General features: G+C 42.1%; 2 protein-coding genes across 3 annotated transcripts in view; one reads left to right on the top strand and one right to left on the bottom strand.

The window, feature by feature from the left end:
- Positions 1 to 11,888, bottom strand: part of scara5 (scavenger receptor class A, member 5 (putative)) — a 42,854-nt gene extending 30,966 nt beyond the window's left edge. The window contains exons 1-3 of the mRNA XM_048986310.1: positions 11,486 to 11,888; positions 8,123 to 8,259; positions 2,696 to 2,827 (exon numbers count right to left, since the gene is read on the bottom strand). Coding sequence (XP_048842267.1) covers positions 2,696 to 2,827; positions 8,123 to 8,243 — 253 coding nt within the window. The 5' untranslated portion in view covers positions 8,244 to 8,259; positions 11,486 to 11,888. The remainder of the gene's footprint in view (positions 1 to 2,695; positions 2,828 to 8,122; positions 8,260 to 11,485) is intronic.
- Positions 11,889 to 12,856: 968 nt separating this feature from the next.
- Positions 12,857 to 20,590, top strand: LOC125715079 (sterile alpha motif domain-containing protein 12-like). 2 transcript variants are annotated; one of them, XM_048986321.1, is made up of 4 exons: positions 12,857 to 12,955; positions 16,886 to 17,019; positions 17,941 to 18,078; positions 19,366 to 20,590. In XM_048986321.1, the coding sequence occupies exons 2-4, from the start codon at positions 16,896 to 16,898 to the stop codon at positions 19,380 to 19,382; spliced, it is 279 nt and encodes a 92-aa protein (XP_048842278.1). In that variant the 5' UTR covers positions 12,857 to 12,955; positions 16,886 to 16,895; the 3' UTR covers positions 19,383 to 20,590. The 2 variants fall into 2 exon arrangements, with proteins under 2 accessions (XP_048842278.1, XP_048842277.1); XM_048986320.1 differs by lacking the exon at positions 12,857 to 12,955 and adding an exon at positions 12,962 to 13,755.
- Positions 20,591 to 23,784: the final 3,194 nt, after the last annotated feature.

Genomic DNA, 23,784 nt, shown 5'->3' with positions numbered 1-23,784 from the left:
TTATGTTTAGATAAACACACACAACTGAAATACATGATGAAACATGAAGATGAAGATGAAACAATAGAATAGCAGTACCTAGACACTCATTGCAAGTAGGACTGTTTAAATCAAGGTTTTGCTTACAAGCCTCCCGCCTCTTTAAAGGTCTTTAAACCCAAAACTCATGTGCTGAGAGAAGCAGGAGACAATAAGACCCCATGTGTTGTGCTACTCTGACAGATGTTTGCAATAAAAACTAACAGAAATGTTAATTGTCACACTGTTAACATTCTTTTTTCACCATTATCTGCCTTTTTGTAAATGAATATTAGATCTAGAGTAGTCAAATTTAACTAGATTTTTAACCTCTGTCTGCCACCAAGTAGCACCTGTATAAATGATTCACAGTGGGAAATTATCATAGTTTGAATAAGTGACATGGATGGATGGATGGATGGATGGATGGATGGATGGATGGATGGATGGATGGAGGAAAATCATTATGGTTCCAAACAAATTGAGCCATACCTATCATTACTAATTTTAAAAGACACATTTAAGTCTTCATGAACTACATTAATGTATATAAGGCTCAGGTCTTAGAAGATATGAATCATCAATCGATTTTTCACGAATACTGGGAACACTACAGGGACACTACAAGGACACTACAGGAACACTGCAGGGATACTACAGGGACACTACATGGATACTACAGGAACACTACGGGGACACTACAGGAACACTACAGGGACACTACAGGGACACTACGGGAACACTACAGGAACACTACAGGGACACTACAGGGATACTACAGGAACACTACAGGGACACTACAGGAACACTACAGGGACACTACAGGAACACTACAGGGACACTACAGGAATAATACAGGAACACTACAGGAACACTACAGGGACACTACAGGAACACTACAGGAACACTACAGGGACACTACAGGAACACTACAGGGACACTACAGGGATACTACAGGAACACTACAGGGACACTACAGGAATAATACAGGAACACTACAGGAACACTACTGAAATGTCCGCTTCACAATTTGTAATGTTTATGAGTTATCAGCATATCAATGGTAAGTAATTAAATATTTGGTCGTATTCATTTATTATTATCTTTAGATATTTATTTGTTGCTGTAATATTACAATACCTGTTTGAGTACTGGGTACTATTTAAATCTGCTAACACCACATTTACTTTTTGATTGCACTGTGCGTGCTGTCTTTGCACCTTGCCTGTATGGCACTAAATGTATGTTTGCCTGTGCACTGCTCTCGTTGATCCATGCACCAGATTCCCCCCCACAGCACAAAGTTCATCGTAATCTTAATTTAAACAAAAAAAAATGCACGTTATTGCTTCAAACCCAGGATATAACATGCTAGCACAATCCGTGACATATAAACACTTACATATATATTCTGAAACAAATGAGCTAGTAGGACAGCCAATAAAAGTTGGCATTGTTGTCACGTACAGTCTGGCGGGGCGCTGATGATAAATGGGCCCTTTTGATTGGATGACACACCGCCCCGCACCAATCACAGGCAGCATAAAGGATGTCGGCCAGAGCACACGCTGTAACTCAGGCTCCCTCCGACGCCGCCAGGCCGTCGCCGCTGCAGCCCGCACTGGAATCCACCGTTTTCACAGGGGGTCAGAGACCAAGCAATTTATCCTGCATCAAGTGGGGGGTGGCTGCAGGCTCGCTAGGCAACAGGCCGGCACCGAGTGATTAATGAGAACAGGGTGCTGCGCTGGTGGCGGGACACGTTCGCCCGAGGACATGCTCTTCACCAGACAGGGGAGAGCCCTACTGGGAGCTTTGGACCTTGTTTCTCCCTCTCAGTATCCCATCATGCTCTGTGCCTCCCCTATTATAGAGGGACCATAGCTAAACAACATACTAACACACTGCAATGTCAAAACATACAGTATTATCATCACCATGATGAGCTATACGACTCTAACCTGTTACATGCAACTCTTAACTACAAAAAAATCTGCCGTAGCTATCTAGACTTATGGTCTGCACGTCAATCTCTTGAAAGTCTTTCATTAGCGTTAACAATATTGCATTCTATGCTACATTTCTTGCTTACCAGAAAAGCCCATAATCCTCTTAACTGTTTAACTGCTTTTACTTATTTTTGCACTATCCTGTGATAATAGTTCATTCAGTATTAGCAGTTGGGTCCCTATCTGCTTTTAAATAAAAATGACAGCTGTTTCCCCGGCACTGGAAGATAGACAAACTGTTCCAATGTGACAGCGGCTGAGACGTTTCCCATCAATGCTTAATCCAGCGGGATGAGTGATGTCACTCTCTGCTCGAGGCCCGGGTTCTGTTTTCCCAAGCAAAGCCAGATGAGCCGGCAGTTTGCAGTCTCTGCCTGAGGACTACAAGTCTGAAAGCACATTAAAGATGATGAGAAGCATCCGGCTCCTCTGTGACCCAACAGGATGTGAGGAGAGTAACAGAGATTAAGACACACTGGGGTCTCAGTCAGCTGAGGGGCACGCACCGAGGCCGAGATTGCCAGCCTTTAACTATATGCAGCCGAGGGTGATCATGAACACGCACAGGACCACCGGGATTGCGGACAGCAGCGACCACACGTTACATACAAGCAGCTAAGGGATGACCTCACCATCTGCCAATCACAAGGTGGAGGAGGCGGGCTTACCTGCCACACAAAGGCCGAAGATACAGAGCAGTATGAGAATATACAAGGAGACGATGGCGTACTTGACGGCAGACAGAGAGTCCAGGTGGCCGCAGCAAGTGTCTGCTTTCCTCCGTCTCTTGGTCGGCCTGACTGCAAAAACATTGTTGCAATAACTGTAAATTAATGGAACAAAACTGCAAACTGGTTAAGAGGTTGGAAACAAACCACAGTGGAGGGTTGGAAACAAATGATTAAAATTAAGTTTAATTTAATAGAGGTTGTTTGGAATTGGAACGATTCGCTGTCTGGATAGCAGAACAAACCAAAGGCTTCTTCCATTGTAGTGTTATGCATTTCGGTCCCTATGACATCATACCTCTGACAGACATAAAATATTTCATGTAATGTTACAAGTTTAGTTTATTTTGTTCTGCATTTATCACTGTGTTATAACTGAAAGTCATCCTTAAAGAACACCTAGTGGGATTATAGTGCACTTTGTTAATATGGGTGGTGTATTAAAAAATGAACAGGCTTAGTTAAGTACTAAGAACACAAGAATAACTGGAACTAGAGAACTCAATACCGGATAGGTTGTGCGTGTAAATGTTCTCATTCCATCCCTGTCTGTGGGTTTAAAGACGGGTCAAGTTATAAGTGAGTCATTTGTACTGTGGTTACGCATGGATTATTGTCAAAATATATTTGGTCATATACCTTGCAATGTACTTTCCTGTATTCTAGGGAAAAAACAAAGATATACTGGAACTACAGACTCAATCTTGGGAAAAGTCTATGGAATCTATGGAAAGGTTTTCATTCTGACCTTCATCCTGCGCGTAAAGCTGACTTCACTTGTTCTGCTATTTTTACAAACGCATTATTGCAAAAATATACTTGGTTACATGCAGATCACTAACTAATCAAAGAGAGATGCATGAGCACACAGTCTTAGCCATCATTGTTCTCCGTGTCTTTGTCTAAGGCACTGTGAGATCCATATGAATAATTATTCTATAGAGAATATACTTCGGTCTCAAAAGAATCTGACTGAAACATATCCAAAGTTCCACAAACAGAAAGGTTTTATTTAAGAAATTTCTGTCAACTCATGCCTGACAGGATCTGATTTGAGGAACACATTTTCTAGGAGCCCCAAGGGGAAAGATTATGTACGATTAGCATCGCGCTAGCTTCCAGTCCAAGCCACAAACGGCGACAGCCAATCATTTCATCATCAGAACCAGACCACCACTTTAGGCCTATCACAGATCGGGTTGCCATGACAGAGGCAGTTAACCCCATGCCCATCTTTCGACACGCGTGTCATACCCACAATTAACCACCGTCCCGGTTTCTCCAGGCTAACTGTGTTAGCCCATGCATCATGCAGCCCTGGATTCATATTGATGACACTCCAGGTCTTTTTCCATAAACTTCACCATCACCAACGTCCCAAGATGGGTGATGTCATACCGGAGGGATGCTGCTCAGGCGCTGTGAGGTACACACGCTATAGCTGCAATACAGCGAGACCACTAACAGGCAGCATTCTTGCCAGAAAATACACACACACACACACACACACACACACACATGCACACATATATTATATATATTCTGGCCCTTTCTAACTATTGGTAAGGGTCGTGGGGATTTATATATAATCCATCCATCCATCCATTTTCCAAACCGCTTATCCTACTGGGTCGTGGGGGGTCCGGAGCCTATCCCAGAAGCAATGTGCATGAGGCAGGGAACAACCCAGGATGGGGGGGCCAGCCCATCGCAGGGCACACTCACACACCAGTCACTCACACATGCACACCTAGGGGCAATTTAGCAACTCCAATTAGCCTCAGCATGTTTTTGGACTGTGGGGGGAAACCGGAGTACCCGGAGGAAACCCCACGACGACATGGGGAGAACATGCAAACTCCGCACACATCTGACCCAGGCGGAGACTCGAATCCGGGTCCCAGAGGTGTGAGGCAACAGTGCTAACCACTGCACCACCATGCCACCCCTATATATATAATATACAAAAAATTATATTCTATTTTTTTACATGGCTAAAAGTAATGATACATGGTAGGATGTCCTGGAAGTGTTTAAATAATTTCAAGGACACTGCACATTAACCGGCTCCAGAACAGCCATCTTCAGTGATGGATTACGTTTGCCTTCTTCGGGCCCTCGCTACATGGGGCTTACTGCTTTCCGTCCCAAACATTCTGCCCTGGCTGGTGCCTGTGAGGCTACATCCATGTACTAAATCCATCCGTTCATGTTTAATACCACTTACAGTACATGAAGGCCTGGGTATTATAGGGAGGCCCAGGTACACGCACCCACAATCACACGCTACGGCCAATTTAGAAAAGCCAGCTTGCTGTGTTTTTTTTGGACCGCAGGCCAAAGTTAGAATGCCTGTAGGAGACCACTGACATAACGATCCACTTGCAAACTCCTGTAAGAAGTTACACTGTACCTCCCCCGTCCCCCCGCATGCGAAATCTTACAAGCAAAATGAAATAGCTGTTTAAGCAATGCAATTCGGTGCTCACAGAAACGCATGGGATGCTTGTTTAATTCAGTAAAAATATTGCGAATGTATTGGTTTCATAACAGAAGTCCATTGACGAGCAGCACAAATATCTCCCACGCAGACATTCTCTGTTTATTAAGTGCTATCATTTCTCTGACTGGCTCATTCAGGTCTGTTCAGGCCATTTCGCTATTAATTGCAGTTGTAGACACTGCCTCTCAAAGGGATACTAAACACAGATGTTTTATATTATTTCAAAGTTGTTACTAATTAAAAAGCCTGCCTGTAAGCTATAGTTTTTTTCAACTATAATTTGGGTTTCAATTAATTACCATTTGAAATGAATGCTTTCGTACTTAAAACTACTGGTTGATACTAGATGATATTTATTTTTTGTAAACAGATGAATAAAGCAATGATTTTTGTTATAAAACCAATAAATTTGCAATACTTTTTCACTGAATTAAATCGGCATCCCAAGACTTACTGTGAGCACTGTAGGTTCAGGACAGGCAACAATACTGTGGAATACCTATCATGAAACATAAAATTGTTTAGTAATTTAGATGAGATTTCTCACAAAAAAACCCTTGAATCTTGCAACACGCCAGAGGGATTGGTACTGGGGCTGGTACTGGGCTCGCTGTACAGTCGGCCCTGTGCTTCAGAATATCAGATAATCGCTTGATATTCACGCGTCAGGCACACATACTAACGCGAGCACAACATGACATCATTTACGCAGGAAATGGCGCAGGACAGCTGAAATGCTGCAGAATTCCTCCAACGTTAACGCACAGAGAGGAAAAACAGGAAAGAGCAAACTGAACACACCAGTAATGGATACAGGCCTGTGTGGGAAGTTTGGGAGTGTATCCCTCTACACACAGACTGAGCTGCTAATACCGGACGTAGAGGGCTTGTCCATATTACAGAGTTGTTGCTTTTGTTAGGCAGGCCTGAGGTTCCTGAGGGGAAAAGATTTCACGGAATTCCAGCTGTTGAGGGCGCATATCTGGTGTCCATGTTTATTTGGACTTTTGAAAGCAGGCGGTGTGCTGGAGCGAGTTTATTAGGCAGCGCCATGCCGCATGTCTCACATGTGCAAACCGCACCTGTCCGAGTCCGGCTCTCTGCTCACCACATGCCGGTCATGCCCGGACACTTGGGCGGCCTCTGGCTGCGAGGCTGCACATCAGATCCATGCCTCCCATTTGACACACACATACAAGGCAGAGAAAGCGCAGTACCCTCCTGCGCATGCAGCTGCAGTGCAGCCCCTTGCATATTTTTCCCAACGCTCCACTGCATGCTGGGAGAGGAATGGTTCGAGCAGGAAAGTAGAGCGGCTCTCTGGAGTTCCTGTAATGCCAAACCACAAGGTATCTAATCATTCCGTTATTACCCTGATTACAACACTTGCCGCACCCACTGCACAAAAGGCACTTAAAAAAGCTCGCATTCTTCGCTAATCAAAACCTCAAAAAGTTCTTGGAGGCGAATGTCGCATTAAATGCTCCTCTGCAATAAAACTCCCAGCCCCGTGGACAGAAAGCCAGATGAAACATACTATTGTAATCGGTCTCTTGGCTTTTGACCCATCTCACATTGGACAAGCAGAGCGTAAAACTTTACGTCTTTACCATTCGGAAATCCCATGAAAATCCAGTGACATCTGCATTTCATGCAGCTTATCAATGGTAAAAGCAAAATACTGTGCGCATTACAATGGCAGTTAAGAAACCAGGCCTGTCAACATGCTATTGCCGGGTCTCAGAAGAGGCTGTGATGTTGGACCTTTATAATGTGAACTTAAGACCAACAAATCTGACTATAAAAATAATAAAGTAAATTTTAAAAGCAAAAAAGAAAATAAGCTGATGCGAGCAGTTCTGGGTGAAAATGTGTGCCGAAGAAAGTATACAGTCCGTAACTGTGAATCTCCCAAACAGAGAGAAACAAATCAAAGAGTTTCACAGAGAAGACACCAGCTGCGTCTGATTCCGGATTGATTTTTCACTTTTACCAAACTCTAAACAGTTCTGGTGAAAACATTAGCGCTGGCTGCGGCGTCCGTCTTACACAACAGGGGCAGCCAAGGAAGAACAGAGCAACTGGCCAAAACGTGTACTAATGGATCCCAAAAGGGGTCGCAGTGACTCAGATCAGACCTCATGACAACACAAGCTGGTCCTCAGATGGTCGATTTAGTATACACTGTTGACAGACTCTCAGACAGAAAATAACACAATAAAATAAAACAATTCATTTCTGTCAAAAAAACAAACAACATTCAGACATAAACAGCATGCAGAATTGCAGCGATGAATATGATAGTCCTGCAGTAAATATTCCTATAAACAGAAACTCCCCACCTTCATGTGGGGCTCTGTTGTGGTTATTTTGGTAACACTGTACTTAAAGCACTCATGTATAATGCACTACAGATACCTTTTTAATGCATTGCTAACTTATAGATGAAAGCTTCATAAAGCATTCTTAAAAAACATGCCTATGTATGCCTTTTTATAAATAATCATGACTATAATACCTTATGAATGCATTATAATGCATCCCTAATAGAATAATTATTATGATTACTGCTTTAAGTAAAATATTACCATTTTTTCCCCCTTTTTGAAGCAACGTTTGCAGAAGATCAACCTAAGACTGGTTTCTCTGGGTATCTGCAGTAATCATTGAACATATTTAATAGGTTAGTGTGTTAAGAAGCTGGGAAACCCAATAAGTATTTGGTCAGCCATTGCCCTTCAAGCCGATTGACTTCCTGCCCCCGAACACGACATCAAGATATACTGCTGGATCTGTGGTCTTTACAAGATAACACACTGAGAAACAGTCAGGCGAAATATGCAGGTCACATGCGATGCCCTTACTTTCTTCACACAGGTTCAGCTTGGAGAGGTTCCTGCTACTCATGCCCTCATATCCCTCTTCGTAGAAGGATCCATTCTCCCGTTCCTCGTATGAGCTGATGTACATGGCCTTGTTGTCCATTGTTATCCACTATATCCTGGAAAGAACATCACACAACACCATGTAAAAAGCACAGCACACCTTTCAAAGCAACATATCTCACGGCTTTACACATAATCCTCAAAATACTAAGCGAAATAACCAATTTTTAATCAAGGAAATGTGAACCAGCCCATCTAGAGCAGGGCTCTCCAACTCCGGTCCTGGAGGGCTACTATCCAGTAGGTTTTCTATCATACCTGGCTTCTGATGAGTCACACCTGCTCTCAGACAAATACCAGGAACAGGTGTGGCTCATCTGAAACCAGGTAGGATAGAAAACCTACTGGACAGTAGCTCTCCAGGACCGCAGTTGGAGACCCCTGCTCTAGAGACTCAAAGCTGCACCTTCCATAGATCTCTGTTCTTGACCTCTTCCTCCTACCACCCATTATTTAAGGATTGTGACACACATTTCTTCACCTAGTAATAGTCAGAATAGCAGTATAACTAGATCACCTTTGTCAATAATAATCAAATCGTCTAGCGTCACAAAACCAAAGTCGAAGCATCACTCTGCAAAAGTCTTAGGCAAAGAAAATTATGTTTGAATGATCTTCAGGTTGATATAAAATTATGATTTTATATCTGTCACAGTGTGTCAATTTAGTAACTTCAACAAATCTACTAAAGTCACCCCAATATCCATCCAATATTCCCATATATTGTGCAACTTGACTAGTAGTAAACCTTTGGCTAATCAGTGTTTCATTGAGTTATTTACCAATTAAGTTAATTCATTAATTGCTGGTGGAGAACTTCAACAAATCCATGGAATGGCTGAGGTGCCCTTCAAGAGAGGTTTGGGAACCGAAGCAGCGTTCATCTAGCCATCCAACAAAATATCAGTAAGATCAGCCAGAATACATTCCTTTTACTTTTTATTGCCTTACTCTTACTTTTCATATGCTCTAATGCTAAATTCTGTTTTGAGCAAATATACCCTTACTTCCCAGTTAAATAGCTTTAAACATTTTCTTAGACATTTGCCCAGTACTGTATGTTTGAAACATTTTTCACGATTTGGCACATTGGGGATTTATTTCCACTTATTGCTCTGTAAATCTCGGGCAAATCATATAAAAGGTCAGTCAGAGAAAACAAAACAAATTTTAAACTCACACTGAAAGGAAATACAATGCAGAGATAGCAGGGATCCGCAGAACTGTGTTTTTAAGAATTTTTTTGTTTGTTTGTTTGTTTTGCATTGGGACAAAATTTGGGGGTTTGTAATCCAACGTATCTCACCGGTGGGCTGGCAAGTTTTCAAACCTTTCCAAAGATCAGGAGGACAAACAGTAGGGTTCATTCCCCATGCTCAACCCAAAATTATGCCCTTTTGTTATTTGTTAGCATCTATATAAGGGGGGGGGGGGGGCTTGTTGGTTTATTGTAAGGATTTAAAATGGCTGTAGCCCAAACTGAGGAAATACTTCCAACTTTCAGAGATTGCAAAGCTTTATTCAGCTCTTGCCCCAGTTACTTATTTAATCATCCAATGAAAGATTTCGCAAATATGGAATAAGTAAATAAGTAACCGCTGAATAAAGTTATGCAGGCTTTAAAAATTGGAAGTGATTCCATAATTCTGGCCACTAGCGTGTAGGTGGTACTAGTGTAAAACGTTGGGCTGTTTTTTTTCACGGCAATGAGGTTTGGGTTCCGGTTCCCTCGTGCTGCCCTCTAGTGCCATAGATCAACCAGGAATCTAGTGGGATCAAGTAGGCGGCGGGGGACATGTTACGCGAAACAGCCGTCCGGGGATGCAGTTCGCCACACGGGTATATGAAATAAAGTCAAGTAATTCTGTCGTACATTCGGTCAGTAACTGCAAACGGACACAGGACAGCAGGTGCCCTCAGTCCCATGTGTAAAGGACTTTAACGATACATGATTCTCAGGGAAGAGCGCGAACGTGGAAAACACTTATTTTCTGAATTGCCTTTCGTTTGCAAAAAGCGCTCATCATATTGACACGTTATATTTAACGTTTCTTGTTATTGCTCTAATGGATTACTAAACAGGTGTTATTTTACTCAAACCGGTTGTCCTACAGACAGCATGCACACAGTAAATGATTAACTGAGAACTAAGAATCTCATTGTAAGGTATTGTTCAGCCCCCTTGTGGGATTGTTCAACAATAACCCAGAACTTCACAAGAGGACGGTTGGGCAAAGTCATTAAAAAGCACTCAATCTGGTCTTTTCATTACTCAGTGGGTTGGCTTTTCTGGTCCAGCAGACACGACCATTAACACACCAGGCTGCTAGGAGACCTGGGATTACCGCACAGGACTCGGAGAAAGACGCCAGTACAAGAAGGGCATTCCGCTTTCTTTCACATGCTTGTCTATACTGGGAAGGAGCTCCATCATCTTCCTGGCAAATTGCTTTTTAAATTGAAGTCAAGTTCTCTACTTGGGAACTACTGGCGGCGAGTTTACTCCCCCAAACAAAAACAGTCACAAATTTTGATAGTCCCTTTTCCGGCTTACTGACCCCGTGAGATTCATTCCTGGAGAGAAAACTGGGTTTCTGTCAGATCCGCTCTCTTATCATTAGAAAAGTTTGATCTCTGGCACTAACAGCTGTGACCGTCATTTTTTTTACTAGCTTGTATTTAGAGTGATATTTGGAATAGGGGCTGACAGATTGCTCCTATGGGCAGCCTTGTTTTCAAAAAGGCGAAATAAATACAGACTGCTTCGTTCTGTATGTCCGTATATTGGCAGAAATAAAGGAATATACTCGTAACACTATAAGAGTTCTTCCTTTGGCAAATAACTTCAATCAGCCTTTTGCAGGGTAATCCGGTACATGCTTATTCACACTTGTCATAAAAATTCACAATGAACAATGTGGACATGTAACTCGTTTTTATAGTACACACGTTTAAGAAAGTGATCAAAGTTGTCCGTTTTTATACGATCTAAAGTGCAGTTTCCTTGCGGTAATTCTGGGGAAAGAAAGTTCATCTGAAATATTAGCTACAATACCAATAAATAAATATGCAACAATTTATACGTAATGAACCATATATAATGAGAAAAGAAAAGCGACAAATAAAAACTTTTACACCTGCCATTATCATCAATTTGTACAAACCGATAGCCTTGATGAAGATAATAACAATCGACAGTCAAGTGTAGTTTAACAGGTTCCACAGCTTGTATTACTTAAAAATTATAAGATTAACAAACTTTCAAAACAGCCTCCCACTTACCTTTCCAATTAAAAAGATGAAAGAAATCAACGAGTAACACTTTCAAATATTAGCATTTCATGTTTCCTTCGTCTTGCAATGCGAAAATGCGATCATCTGATTACGATGCGTGCCATTTGGACCACTTAAACAATATTCTTCCCCTTCAGGGCGAAACTTTGTAGAATTTCATCTCATCGACAAACCTTCGCAGAAAAAAAAATAATAATCTGTCAACTAGCACTAACCGTGCAACTGTCCAAAAGTCACACGCCACTGTTATAAATGATCATCCAGCCTCTAACTGATGTACGGAGCGTGCAGTATCGCGCGCCTGCTATGCTTTCGAGGAATATTCTCATTAGATAAATATGCATCTCATTGTATATAGGACCTGGTTTCTCTGTTTATGCACCAAAGGCAATGTCCAGTAAAACGGTGTATTAACAACTTAGAAGGAGTTTTTTTATGCCAAAAGCGCCCTCTCGTGGACAAGAAACTTTTAATTTCAATCCATTAATGCCAACTACTTCAGTAATTTTATAGGTACAGTGGTATACTTGGCCAAATATACATCGATCTAAAAATTATAAGGGATATGTTGTGTGTTACTGTTTAAATGTATTACTCTTTAATGTTTTGCTGTATAGGCCTAAAACTTAACTTTAGTACCAGTCGTACAATAACATGTTCAGCGACATTCACCAGGAAAATACTCAATTTTCGATATTTAGTTCATGCCGCTGATACGTCTAGAATGTGAGATTGTGGTCGCCAATGATGCTTTTGAGTAAAGTAACAGGTCCCAACTGAAAAACTGGACATGCGCAGTTACGTTCTTGATACTTTCACTACTCAAAAATCTCAAGTGAAAAAAAAAACTTTATTGAAAAGTTATTTACAAGGACTGCTGCTTTCCGGTAATCACTGCAGAGTGTCGATTGTCTAAATAAGTAAAATTACTAATCTTTTTTTTTTTTAACGCATCAGTTTACAGACTTTTCAAAATTAGAAATACAGTTAAATTAATGATTAAACTGCAATTTATGTGTGGGTACCGGGTAAATATAAGGCAAGATCTTAATACTATATTTTTTTATCATAATATATTATGTTTATCATTATTTTTTAGCTATATGAACACACTTCCTCACAGTCTGCGAGAGGTACAGTCTCAACATTTTCAAGCTTCAGCTGAAAACGCATTTATACCACAAATGCTATAATGTAACTGCTACTACGTAACATTCCTGTTGTTCTGTTGTTACTGTTGCTGCTTGTGTATTGTTCTCTGTATCAGTGTGAGAAAGGCGCTATATAAAAAACCCTTATTATTATTATTATCATTATATTTTTATATGACGGTGCTGCCATGTCGTTCCCATTAGAATGACACAGGAGGAGGCAGGTTCTCCGTGAGGAGCGTTGCTCCTCCTCCGCCTTTTAATCCAGGTGTAAGGAAGTGCGATTGTCGACATTAAAGCCACACAGGTAAGAAACAGGCCGTGTTACCGGCAGCAACATTTTGCTTTGTGCCTGCTCGCCGTATTTGGCAGCATGAAATCAGATTTGGATTAAGTCAATATCTAAATAGAAAAACTAACATGGCATAAAATGAGGCCATTTGAAAAGGTCTCTCGCGCTGTGCATCGGTGAAGTTTTATGTCTACGGCGATTCCTTCGGGGTGACGTCACGGATTTGTTGCTTTAGCCGACTTTGGTTTGTTTGTCAAAGTGCTGTGTGCGTTTCGCTGTTTGTTTCGTATTCTTTCAGTCCCTAATGCAGCTTTTTTTCTTTCACTTGCAAGTAGTTTTTAGTTGTAGTCCCACCATTAGTCTTCATCCAGGCGAGTGCTGTTATAAAAACGAAGTTAGCAACCGAGTTAGCTACAGAAACAATTTAATAGACAAATGGGTCGGGTCATGTTTAAAAATCAAGCAGAATATGCAGTAATGTGAATCACCATGCGGTGGTGCATTGGTATCAGGGCTGTAATTTTACGGGACTCATAGTCTTTGAAAATGTTCCTTTGTTATTGTTTCCATATTTCGGCAATATTTTTTTTTCAATGAATTGATCCACTTTTTAATTTTTATTACCTGTGTTATTAACTAAGGGAATGAAAGGCCCAATGACAGCTAAGATGGTGACGTGTTGTGATGCATCCCTTTACGAAATGAAAGTAAACATGAGTGTTACAGTGGTTGCATAGAATGTTTAGTTTAAACTGCGGTACAAGCGGTGGTTTGCGACGAGGTAGAAATCTGTACAAGGTCAACAACCCAAAAAGGTAACATACCGTAATACACAGGTATAAAATCTCGTATTCTTTAAAGAATAAAATGCCTGAAAACAGAATCACTGACAGCTACCTTTCGAACATAAAATAGTAGTTTGCAGCCCTGTCAGGTACCTGTTGGAGGGAGATTTACTGAAATGTGATTGGTTCGTATATTTAAATGCTTGAAAAGACCAGTATCTAATTGGTCAACATGTTTGTCCGTCAGTCACGTAATTTTAATAGTGGTTAAATGCGTAAATTCGGAAAAAATGGAATAACGACTAATACTAACCATAGTTATTTGGCTGCTGAAATTCTTGGAAAGGCTTAATATTGATAGTGACCATAACTGTGGAGAAGTGACATATCTTAATGTCCAACTTTTTTGCAGCTAGATCTATTCCCCGTGCCCTAAGTAGTACTGAAAAGGGGTAGTGAGATGTATAGCTGAAATTAGCGAATTCTCCGAAGACTGCAGAAGTGCTTCACATTGACTTTTAACACAATACTCTGAATGTACCTAGACAGTTGTCAGAAGTCAGAAAGATGTGGTAGCATAACCATAACACATCTCTTGCTGAAGAATCTCTCGTAGCAGAAATAGTAGGGATATTCTGGCTGAATAACAAAAATAGTCTAAGCCAGGCCTCTCGCCTCCAAGTCACAATTCATACAATTGGCTTATGGAAAAAATAGCGTAAGTCCCAGTCCAGAAGCCAATGACTGCAACACTATTGCAGTAAGACTTGACTGCTTCCTACACTGGTGATTTAATAAATGTGTCTTTGTGCAGGAAATATCATTCGGAATCTCTTATGAAAAATATGTGGTTCAGAACGTGTCATTCCCAGTCTTTCATGCTTGAGTTTTCGCCACTCAGGAATTGAAAGTACCATTTTGCCTTAAGGACTTGTAAGTCAATTAGTTAGTTTTTAGTCATATAAAAGTATTTACATACTTAAACTGCTACAAGAAGTAATACAGGTATAATTTACCCATTAGGCCTGTATCATACTTAACGTCGTAACAAAAGTGTCATATCTCGTACCTTTCAGCTTTCAACAGCCGGATTGAATGTTTTGAAATATTATTAATCTGACCGGTCATAACCTGTATGGAGAATGTCCTCCAGCTGTCCTCCGTGTAGCTGTTTGGCAAAGAATTTTCCGGAGAGGATTACTGCCAATAAGAATGATGTGTTTATGCTTGTACAACATCTTGACTTTATTGAATCTGGAAATCGGACTTTAATATCCGAATGAAAGGACCTTGTTTCACGTAAAGGTTTAAAAAGTGACATAATCTGCCTTGTTTGCTGTTTTTTTAGGAATCATCACACAAGCGGTTTTAGGGGGAAATGGTTTTGTCGGAATAAGGCCAAGAGATCAGTGTGACATGAGGGAGGGAGCAATGGTCAGAGATGGAATCTCTGCTTTGGGGGGGGGGGGTCCCTGGATAAAATTGGAAAAGGGGCACTCAGAAATCAGGAAGGAGTTGGTTTTGATCGTCCACGACAATAGGAACAGGTGCTTTCTCCCTTCTGTCCCCTAATTCTGCAGGTCCGTGGTCTTGCTGCCATGGAAATGTCATTGATACTTTATTAGCTATGCCTGTATAGTGCTGGGTAAACCCCCTCTTTGTCTGTGGAGCTGCTTCGAGGGTAGGCGAGATGTGCATTCAGCGCTGCCGTCCTGCCTCTCTCCACTGCGCCGTCATTATTGCACGTGTGACCTTCCTGTTAGTTTTAATGAGCCTGGCTGTTTTCCTTCAACCTCTCTCATTAACGAGGCATTTTTGCAAACCGAGCTGCTGCTTACTGGCTGTTCTTTGCTCATCACGTTACCCTCAGTAAACGCTAGACCGTGTAGCATGTGGGATGCCAGGGGAGGGTGGCCATTTCCACATCTGGCACCAAGAATCACACCAAAATCACTTGTGTCTAATGCTTCGCCACACAGTAAGTGGGCCTCCTGACCTTGTATGGATGATCTAAGTATTTAGTTTCAGCCACATGATTCCAAGTTAGGAGGAACAGGCTGTTTGTGTCTGACAAGCAAGGGTTCCTATTGAAGTGGCCAATGAGTGCATATTGTTGAAGGCTGGCAGCAGGTGAATGAAGGAGGCTTGTCACCTAAACTTGCCTCACTGTAGCGCATCATGCCTGTCCTAGCGTAGTTTTGCAATGGCATGATATTTTTTAAGATGATATTTTCTCATTACCTTATTCGCACAATTCAAATGCAAAGTACAGGCGCTTCCTGGCTCCCGGTGTTATGTGTTACGATATTTTGACTTTACGCTGTGTGATTATTCAATAAAGCACATGACATATTCAACCCTTTATTATGAAATAGGTTTTGTGTTAATGATTTTGCCCAGCTGTAGGCTAATGTGAATGTTCTGAGCACGTTTAAGGTGGGCTAAGCTAGGCTATGTTTACGTTAGGTGTAATGTAGTAAAATGCATTTTCGCCTTATGGTTTATCTGAGCGTCACCCCGTCATAACCTTGGTGGACTTGCACATTCTGCCGTTGAGAAAGCCCTCCTGTAGAAGGAAAAGTGTGCCTGTAGAGATCTTTTCTTTGATTTCTGCTTATGATGTTTCAGTGGTATAAAATCTGCTGGTAAGTATTACGTTTGGGACGATTCTGCTAGAGCTGGTAAGTGAAGTGAAAACGTCCCGTAATACCAGCAGCTGAAATCGGAATCACTTGGACAATGTACCATAGACCAAGGTATTTCCTGTTGTGAATCCGTCAGAGATTGTGGTCTTTATCTTCATCTTTATCTTATCTTACGCTTCATTCAAGGTGTGAAGCTAAGGCACAAATTGCTAATAATCATTAGCAAACAGCTAAGGACAATTTTTTTTTTTTAAAAACACACACACAAAAAAAACAGCTAATGCTGTTTGAGTATTTAGATTTTAATAGAAACCTTTGTACCATGCGTTTTATTTTGAGGTCAGTCTTTATACGGCAGAACCATAGAATTGATATTCTCCTAGATTGTCTCCCTCTTCATTCAACGTCCCAAGATGAGATTAAACCCATCACTTGGAACCATACTTTGTAGACCCCATTGAATACAACAATAAAATGCAGCAGGTGAGGTCTGCATCGTTTCCTCAATTCCGCAGGCTGTCCGCCATGACGGACTGTGGCAGGAGGGTCTCCCGGTGGACGGTGGAGGAGGTCTGCAGGTGGGTCCAGGAGCATCACTCCTCTGGACAGACTGCCTTCCTGGAGGCGATCAGAACCCACTCCATCTCAGGTGCCTTTCCCGCAGCGTTCCGCACTTAACTGGCCCTTCCCACCTGTCCTATTACTGCCTCTCATTATATTGGTCGTGCAGTGTGAAGTCTAAGAAAAGGTCTTATTTCTTTAGGAACACAACCATCGCCAAACCAACATGGCCCCCGCTTACCCTGGCCTTTCTAATTACGTCCCACGAATGCCTTTTCTCTGTTCAGTCAGTCGCCCCTCAGAGACACAGACTTCATTAGTCCCTCACCCTGTGGCATTTCATATGCCATCTATATGCCATCGTGAGCAGTTGATTTATGATTATGGTATTTATACCATTTATTGTGCACAGGTTTGATTTGGTGGCTAGAAAGTAAAAAAATTCAGACTAATTGTGGATTTTTGGAAATAAGATGTTTCTGTCCATTCATCTTCACACCTTTTACACTTCCTGAGTAGAACGTCAGTGTGGCTTGGAGCCAATCCCAAGCACTGTAGGGACACCAGGCAGCTTTGCATATACACCAGCACATATTCATTCAGGGCGGGCAGTTTAAAATCACAAAGTTAGCCTAATAGCATGTAATTGGACTATGATTGGAAACCAGAGTATCTGGAAATAACCAGTAGAACATGGGAAGAACATGCAAACTCCGCACACATGGAGAAGGGGTGGGACTTGATCCCACAACCCTGGAGGTGTATGGCAACTGCACTCCCACTGAGTTACCGTGCTCTCCGCATCAATTTTTCCCCATCAAATAAAATTTATTTTGCATTTGCTGTACATTACATAATGATTGTGAGTATACTTTAATAGATTAGTTCAGCACTTTCTTTGATTATGCATTAAACTAATTAGGGTCCTGGTTGGCTTGTGTGTTTACAGGTTCATTACCCCACATAATCATTCATGTATTTGGTTCAACTGATTAATGTGCCTCTGCAGGCCGAGCCCTGCTGAGGATGACTGAGCCTCAGCTCCAGAGGATGGGCATCGAAACTACGCAGCAACAGGAGATCTTGCAGGATGTCTTGGTCTTGAAGGTTCAGGAGGAGCTGACGAGCCTCAATGATTTCTTCTCAGGTGACAAACACACCCTGTCCTCTATTATATGAGAGTCCTTCCTGGGGAAGGCAAGGACTGAGGTGATTAAAGAATCAGCCTCATCACCTATACGCTGAAGGTTTATATCCCGGTAGTGGTCTGTTGTTGTGTGAGGTGCGTGACCTGAAATATAATTTCAAGAATTCTTTGTATGAAGACGAAAAACTCCAAGCCATGTCTCTCATGTCCATTTGTGACACGGGTCAACAGTTTGACTTATTTTGTCACATGATTCAAAATAAGTTGGGCTACATCTTTAGTATTTTCTTAGTAAGAATTCAAATATCAAATCAGAATTTCCCTATAATGCAAGGACTTTGGGTGGCGTACAGTAGAACTCCACACTATAGGTATATTTACGTTATATGTGTTTGGAGGAAGTGACTCGTCCTAAAGGTAGACGTGTGTGATTTTATGCTGTACTTGGGCTCAGGAATGTCCCTCCTCAGGGCCCAGCAAACCCCTGAGACCTGATCACCAGCTGGGGGGGGGGAGGGGGGGGCTGGGCTTCTGAGAGAGGGAGCTGGGTCTCAGCGTGTCCCCCCATGTTTCAGCCTGTCAACTTACTCTGTGCCCTTCTGTAAAGCCTAAACTATGTTCACAAATAGAAATAAAATCATTTTCTTAAATTAAACTTTTAATGTACCCATACATCTTTTAAAATGTGTTATGTAGCAGCAGTATAGCCTAAAAGTGACATCCCTCAAAACTGTATATGACTATATATAATTATATACTATCAATATAGCCTAAAAATCACATAACTCAAAAACTATGGAGAAAAGCAAAATTTGAGTGCAATTCTGAAATCAGGATTTAACAAGGACATAAAAGGCAGCCTTTAGTTGATCTGTGACAAAATCTTCGTTGACCAGTGTAATGTGACAGAGTAGTGCATGGAAGACTGGGGGTGGGGGTGGGGGTGGGGGTGGGGGGGGGGGGGGGGGGCGCTCTCGCCTCTCGCAGTGAAGTTGGAGGTACAGCCCAAAGACCTGGACTTGGTAACGAGGCATTCTTGAACATCGATTTAAGGAAATTTTACCTGAATTCCAAAAAATATTTTTGAGGTGTTAATAAAAGGGGAAGGATTCTTTTGAACTTAGTTGTACAGACATGAATTAATGATATTAGTTCGAGGGGGGATATCCTTAAGCACTAAGATAAGGTGTGTGTATACTGAAAATAAATGGCTTTAGAAGGGTTTTTGCTTAAGCCTTCTCACATTGCATTGTGTACATCTAAATATATGCTGTTTTTTTCCCCTAGAATTTTTTCCTCTCTGACATGGGACAGTCGGAAATGTGCAGTAGTGCCCCTCCTCGTCGAGGGACAGAAAAGGGAAACACATTCACTTTGAAGACTGCGGACATCAGGAACGACACCCAATTGGTCGAATTGTGGAATTTTACTTACATTGTCAATTTACAGCCTCTCGCCAAACGTGGCTCAGATTGGGTTGTTTATTTTATTTTAGTTGTGCAATGCCTGGTTGCCTGTCCAGGGACACAGGAAGGAGACACCCCTGTGCACTCAGGACCAGCATTCTGGGGGCCTTCTGCGGGACCCAGTGTTAACTGGAATGGGGTAGTTTAAGAAACCATTGCAGGTTTTCCAGGAGCTGGTCATAAATGCAATTTAGGTAGCAGCCATACACTGGCAGACCCTGGAAAGCAGTCTGGGTCAGAGGACGGTTTGTTTTGTTGTCTGGTACTAAAAGGCCATAAAAAGACATGAAGACAGTATTTGTTAGGTACTGCATCTAAACCAGAATCAAGCATCTGTTACACAAACTGCTTTTGTATCTGTTAAGGTTTTTTTTAATATTTTTACTTTGTAATGGATAATTTTGAGGTGGCTTTAGAATGATATTTGTATTCTTAGTGCATTTTTGGGCGGCTTGGTCGGTTGAGTCCAGTCTGATCTGATGACTGTGTTTGCATGTTCTCCTTATATCGCGTGTGTTTCCAGTTACTCTGGTTTTCTCCGTACCGTCCAGCGATTCTCAGCCCAGCCCCCAGGGGCCTCGAGGCCGTCCACATTTTTGCTCCCTCTGAGCTCAATATACACCTGTACCAGGTATTTGTTGTTCTTGATTGTTTGGTTGTAATGTGCTGGAGGGAGATTGTTGTAGAGGGAGCAAAAATTGTGATTTAAAGTTATCTAGAGGACATTTTTTGGGGAACCCCCCCTCCCCCCAAGGCACATTTGTTTTTCTTTTGGTGGGGGGGGGGGGGAGGGGGTGCCCCAGATCGCCCTCAGTTTGAACAGGCTCCAGGCCCAGCTATGGTCTGCCCCCGGATAAGCAGAGAATGAAATTACACTGACTTAAATAACTTAGGCAGATTACTTGAATTTACAAGAACCGTTATTTCTATATTTATGCTGATATATTATTATATTATTTTGTATTTCATTACTTGCAAATAATCAGTAAAGTTAACCTATATGAATTTTCATGTATTTCAGTAAATAAAATGTTGGAAGTTGGAAACTGATTGCGTCCCTTCTGTCGCATTTGACTTCTTGAGAAGGAGAATTGCTACAAACGTGCCCTCAGAATAAAGGATATAGCCCTGGTACAGTTTTGTATACCAAGGTACAAACAACATTAATGTACCCCCAATGAGTCCATTTCAGTATATTAAAAGGTAGGTACATGTACCTACAGCTGCGGTGCAGTTAGCAGACCCTTGAGGGTACAAATTGGTTCTTGTGTTTTGCAGTGGGAAAAGAAGCTTAGGAATGCGACGTATTCAAAATATGCCCCCACCCCCCCCCCCCCCCCACAGCAAAAAAAAAATGTGGCGACACAAACGCAGTGCCAGACTGGTGCTGTTTACATTTTCACACCTTCCGTGGACTTAAGTGCTGAGCCTGTAGCTGCAGAATGCCATTCGGTGGGGGTGGGGGTAGGGGGGGGCGGCTGGCAGGCAAATTAGACGGTGTGATTAATATCGTTCTACAGAGATGCATGGCATTTGATTTCCTCCTTTCGGGGCAACAGTGCATCAGGAAAGCGCTGACTCACATTAAATGTAAATATACCTCGGGGAGGGACACTTAATCTTCGCTGACAAGAGGAGGGCCGCTGAATACTCCGAAGGTTAGCAAATCTCGTCTCTAACTTAAAGCGGGGAAACTTGAAAATAAATAAATGTCCTCAGACCAAGTCCTCTTTCAATAACCTCCTCAAACATGAGTCTAGACTTTTATTATAGTTTCAGAGAAGAAGCTTTGATCCAAAGTAAATAGCATTTTTCCTCCCAATCAGTTGGATTTTACTAAAGGTCTTTTCCCCAGCTGTTACTGGTGCTTTTTAATCATGAGCCTCTTGGTTACATTAATCACTGGTGGCCTTAACCTCCATTCTGTCTGTTAAAATAGAACATAATAATAGTGATCTTTTTTGCAAAGGCTTTAGCTTGTCCCTTCCCTCCAAAATTCCTGCAGAATATACCTTTACATTTCTCGCGGACGCTTTTATCCGAAGGCAGATGGTACATTAACAGCATACAGCCGTCAAGGGGCCAGCTGGGTTCATCGGCTTCCACAAGAGAGCCGGTCAGGGATTGCAGATGAAGAAGGAGCAGGTCGGCGGTCGGAAGACTGGGTCGTGCGTCCCCGGGAACAGATGGGTCTTGAGGGATTTCTTGAAAGTTGAGATTTTGACGTCCGGTTGTGGACGTGGAGTTCATTCACTGACAAACCACGCAGGAGAATCACCTAGACTTCTCACATGGTGGAGGAATCTTTATGTGGTGCTGGCAGTAAAGATATGAGATCCTATGGCCATTGTAGACCTTTGGCCATTAACTCGTAGATATGTAGGAGTATTGTATTTATAACTGCGTTGGAGTAAAAGGAAGCATACCAACAGATCTAAGCACCTTGGCTTCCTCTACCCAATAATCCCCCAGTCCGCTACTGAATAGTCTCCATCTGAATCTTAACGCAGTATTGGAGACGGAAAGAGCTGATCTTTCTTTGCCCATGCGAATTTGCCAGTAGCATAGTGCTAATGTGAGCAGCGGTGGGTTGCATCGGTGGTGTAATTTTAGGGAAATGGCAGGGACAGATGGCGCAGGCGAGGCATTTAGCGGCCGCAGTCCCCATGAGCACTGCGAGTGCCTCACCGTGCTCCGCCATTCGCGAGGCCAACAGGAGAAGGACACAGAATAATGATCGCCGCCATCCATGGAAACAGCCGGCTTGTTCGCACCTGGGACACAGCATGAGTAGTTAACATGGACAGAATATGGTCTAGCAGATGGAGGTAATGTGCTTCTGCTTTAAGTTAAGAGGGCAAATTTGACGCTGCCTGCCAGTACCACTCTACTCCGTGGCTCTCGAAAAACTACCACCGACATGAATTTTCCGGATAGTTTCAGTATTATACTACCCGTAATATTTCCTTTAACAGGTTTATCTATAATGATTAACAAGAGAAATTATTAAACAGAGAAAGACCACAGAATATCAAATTACTGGCATTTTTCTCAGTGAATCGCTTCACCTTAAGGGACTATTAAGAATTCATATTCTTAATTAGCGATTAGCACAGTTACTCAAAATCCTATTAGTGAATTACGTGCATATTAATACTGCATTTCTGGTATGTGAATAAAAACTCACCAAAGGTCTTTTTTATATAACAAGATCAAATTACTTGATTTATATGTTATGTTGCATTTTTTTTCTGCAGCCATCAAAAGTTTGTTTATGTATTGAAGGAATCCTTAGATATTTTGGGATAAGTGGTTATGGGATTGCTCCTAACAGAAGGCAAGCTTTAGGTCTTAATAGAATTGGCCCCGAATGACTAAGTACCGGAAAAGCATGAATACGGCAAGATGTTGAACAGCAGCATTACGAACGTGGAGCCACATACAAGCCATACAGAGGTGGTGATTTAAGGTGTAAATATTACTAAATACTAGTTTCAATAGAAACTGTCGTTGTTATTCCATATTTTATTTTCGTTGTATCTATAAAGGAGCAGGAGTTTGCAGGTTCCAGGGCTCACTTGGAAGAGGGAAATAAAGGAGAAATAAGTGAATAGGATGTCGTCCTGGGGTCTCCTCCGGGTACTCCGGTTCCCCCCCACTGTCCAAAAATATGCAGAATTGTGCAGTGGCGTGAATGTGTGTGTGAATGGTGTGTGAGTGTGCCCTGTGGCGGGGTGCTTTGCGCACGATGTTTCCACGACTGGGAAACCCTATGACCCCGTGGGTCGGGGGTGGGGGGGGGGGGGGTGGGGGTGGGGGGAGCATGGAAAAAGAATGAATGAATGTACAAAGCAGGCAGTTCAGCTTAAAGCAGATTGTATGCAGCATTATGTGTTCCGGACTGTTTTGGTCTCATCCCACTGGTTTTATATTTAGGTTGTGTCTCTCTAAACATATTTTTCCAGCCATACATTTCCACAGTTTTTGCCATGTTATATGGGTGCATGTATATGTGCAGTTTACAGCATAAGTGCAGGAGTCATTATTTTGGCTCTGGTTATGTAAGGATTGCCAAGCCAAAGCTACTATTCTCGTACAGATTACATCGCTGTTATCAAATGTGTAAAGAATGTATTCTAGGAATCTCGAGATGAGACTGGCTTCAGGTCCTCTTCCAGTGGCCATGATCCCAGTACGGTGAAGCACCCAGCCGTCCTCCTGGTAACGTCAGGTCCTGCCG

This window comes from Brienomyrus brachyistius, chromosome 19 (genome assembly GCF_023856365.1).
Source record: "Brienomyrus brachyistius isolate T26 chromosome 19, BBRACH_0.4, whole genome shotgun sequence".
Classification (NCBI taxonomy): Eukaryota; Metazoa; Chordata; class Actinopteri; order Osteoglossiformes; family Mormyridae; genus Brienomyrus; species Brienomyrus brachyistius.
Note: the sequence above shows the minus strand (reverse complement) of the source record. Positions and strands in the feature narration are given on the sequence as shown.

What these genes read in the sequence shown, in the direction of transcription:
- LOC125715079 (XM_048986320.1), top strand. Translation starts at nt 13,679, where the DNA reads ATGTTTAGTTTAAACTGCGGTACAAGCGGTGGTTTGCGACGAGGTAGA. An exon ending in AAGGTCAACAACCCAAAAAG is followed by an intron (nt 13,756 to 16,885) that starts GTAACATACCGT and finishes TCAATTCCGCAG; the next exon opens with GCTGTCCGCCATGACGGACT. An exon ending in CAGAACCCACTCCATCTCAG is followed by an intron (nt 17,020 to 17,940) that starts GTGCCTTTCCCG and finishes GTGCCTCTGCAG; the next exon opens with GCCGAGCCCTGCTGAGGATG.